Raw genomic sequence first — 3,071 nt, forward strand, 5'->3', positions numbered from 1 at the left:
GCGCCCCGCACGCTCGCCTCGCCCCTCCGCGCGCCTGCCCGCGCCCCGAGGCCGCCCGCGCGCCGCAGCCTGCTCGCCCGCTCCCCGCCGCGCCCGCTCACTCGCCCCTGCCATCATGCTCCGGTGCTGCTGCGGCATCGCAAGGAAGCGAGAGAGAGAGAGTAGAGAGAGAAAAGCGTGGTAGGTGGGAGAGAGGTTGACATATGGGCCTGACCGGACACGAGCGGACGAGGACGAGGCTGCTGCGTCCGTTTTCTGTCCGGTTTGGCCCCAAAACGAGACCAACTTTGGTCCAGGAATGGGATGAAACGGACACGAAGCGAACGAAAAAGCAAAATGGAGTCTACCGCTGGGCCGTCTGATTTGTCCGTTTTACCCCAAACGGACGGGGACGGACATGATAGGGTCGCGCGGTGGAGTTGGCCTTAGTGCCGCCGCAATGTGCAATGGTACGCTAATGGATTTGCGCATTTTAGTCGGCTCACACAAAATCGAAAGCGATGGGCGTTTAGCGATATGGCACTTGAAAGGGCACGAAGATTTGTTTAATTAATTCGGGGCAGGGTCAACCAGGAAGAAATGCGGGAGTTGTCAAAAAAACAAGAGGAAGAAATGCGGGAGAGGTTATCTTGCAGGGTTAATGCCGCGTGATGATCATCTTGACGCCTTCTCGCTCTTCACAAATCACAAGAGCCGTAAAATTGGAGCTCAAATGCGTACGTGACAGACCTGATCACATCAGATGAGATGAATTATTGCCTTTTTGGTTTGTCCCTGTCCAAATCCGCTGACGGACGAGCCAGGGTTGCCATGCCAAAGGTCAGCCGCCATCTTCATCACCATATTGTATAGAAAAATATATGGAAAACATGATTCGATTTTTTTATGGAAAACTAACATCATTGGTCAGACATATCATAGAGGATACTGTGGATCATGGTAGACGGAAACTCCATGGAAGAATATCAATCATACGCCGGCGATACGGCAGTGAATCTGGAGCTCCAGCAGAAACTTTCTCTTTCTCTTGTGAGAGAGGAAGATGGCATTCCATCCGTTTGGATTAGATCGCGCCGATTAGTAGCAAAATTGAATTAAGTAGACAAATCTCTTTCCAACCCACTTGTTTGACTTTCGCGCGGCGCCCGCCACCACCACCCCCGAGCCCACCCCGCCGCCTATATATGCCGCCAAACCCGACGGCCACCACCCCAGAGCAGTAAACTCCGCTACAGCACACACAAACCAGAGAGACCACACCAGAAGGAGATCGGCCGCCCAGTTAAAAAAAAAAGGAGATCGGCCGCCGGAGATGGGCGCGAGCCTCCTGCAGGCGGTGGCGGCGCTGGTGAGCACGTGCACGCGGCGGCTGCAGCGGGCGGCGAGGAGGATGGGCAGCGGCAGGCCGGCCGTGGCGCCGTGGAGGAAGGCCTTCTCGCTGCCGACGGGCAAGGGGAAGGCCGCGGCGGGGCCGGAGGAGGAGGACGGGCTGTGGAGGAAGGAGATACTCATGGGGGAGCGCTGCCAGCCGCTGGAGTTCTCCGGGGTCATCTACTACGACGCCGACGGACACCGCCTCGCGCAGCCGCCCCGCTCGCCCATGCGCAGCCCGCTCCCGGCGTCCTTCAAGCTCGCCGCCAACGCCGGCGTCCGTTAGCTAGCGTCCGTGCGGAGGCGCTCCTCCTCGTCGTCCTCCTTCCTTGGGCCGAGCAGAGCGGAAAGATGGCGAAGCTTGCTCTGTTTTTTGTCCGGTGAGAGAGGCAGAGTGTTCGTGTATATGTTGCTTCTTCTTAGTGCTTTGTTTGTTTTTCGTTTTTACTGGTATTGTAATGATAATAGGAATTATAAACTACAGTACTTTTCTGCAAAACTTGGTGTTGCCTGCCTATGCAATTTTCTTTGATTGCAAAACTAGGTGCTCTGCTTGTGGGAGTTGATCAGCTAGGCAAATTATTCCATGGAGAATTCTTTTTTCTTCCAGACTACCCATATTTTCTTTAGAAATCCTCATGGTTTATGTGCTAGATTGATCAGCGTGAGTGGTAAGATTAATATTTTCGCTTTAGTTCTACCTATCAGCCAGGTCACATGAGTCTATGTGTTCAACGAACCATACCGTAAATATTGTACCGTTTCCTCGTGTGCTCGCTTTGTTCGGCCTGTTTGGTGTCATGACATAGGTTTTTTAGAACGATATTTAGCCATTAGACCGGATTTTAAGAACCTGAGTACCTCGGAATCTACTTCATAAAGCTTAACCAGAAAAACCTTTTAAGTTCTACTACAAAATAGAACAATAGGTCACACACGCACGCACACACACAATAATATTTTTAAAACAATTCGACAATTCATGGCCAGAGTATAAATGAGAAACTTAAAATACCCAGGTCACAAATGGTCATATTACTTCAAACATTGCATGTGTAAGTTTCAACTCAATATATAGATGCATGCCCCAATGCACACTTGCATTTACGAAAATTGTAAAGTTTACGCAAAAACAAAACACTTTTTTTGGAGTTCTGAAAAAATTAAGCATTTCCTATCATGCACCTCTCCACTACATATTTCTCTTTAGTAATGACTATACGAAAAAATGTCTTGAATTTTCATCGAAAGGATATTTAGTGTTTTCTTCTTCCCTTTTAGGCCCTTTTTCCCACTAATATATCCCTAACTTTGTTATCAAGATTACCCAAATTGCTTCGATCATAGATCCACAGGCATAACTGATTCCTCATCGACACTAGCAAATTCTGCCGCGGATGAATTAAATATGGGCGCATGATTGCTCACATTGATATCATCCATGTTGACGTCAACATTGTCTTCTGGTATTAAGGATCCTCTCTCAATGATGCTTTCATCTCATCTAGTACCTCCTTACTTTTTCTTTTATCACATCCGGATGGATACTTTCTACCTAAACCCGATATGACGGTGCTAAAATTGAAAGTAAAATATTAGATTAATTACAGAAGATTTGAATCTAATAGAATGACAAAATCTGCTAGGGCATAGTATAGTACCTTCTCTATGTAGTCTAACTTAGCTATGTGTGCGCAATG

At 48.6% G+C, this 3,071-nt stretch overlaps 1 protein-coding gene across 1 annotated transcript; it reads left to right on the top strand.

Moving 5' to 3' along the window:
* Window positions 1-1,224: 1,224 nt before the first annotated feature.
* On the top strand, window positions 1,225-1,965 carry LOC119330865. The gene has a single exon (XM_037603996.1). The coding sequence runs from the start codon at window positions 1,313-1,315 to the stop codon at window positions 1,655-1,657; it is 345 nt and encodes a 114-aa protein (XP_037459893.1). The 5' UTR covers window positions 1,225-1,312; the 3' UTR covers window positions 1,658-1,965.
* The last annotated feature ends 1,106 nt before the right edge of the window (window positions 1,966-3,071 follow it).

Source organism: Triticum dicoccoides, chromosome 7A, assembly GCF_002162155.2.
Source record: "Triticum dicoccoides isolate Atlit2015 ecotype Zavitan chromosome 7A, WEW_v2.0, whole genome shotgun sequence".
In the NCBI taxonomy this organism is placed as follows: domain Eukaryota; kingdom Viridiplantae; phylum Streptophyta; class Magnoliopsida; order Poales; family Poaceae; genus Triticum; species Triticum dicoccoides.

Excerpts from the sequence above, each read along its gene's own strand:
- LOC119330865 (XM_037603996.1), top strand. The coding sequence starts at position 1,313 with ATGGGCGCGAGCCTCCTGCAGGCGGTGGCGGCGCTGGTGAGCACGTGC.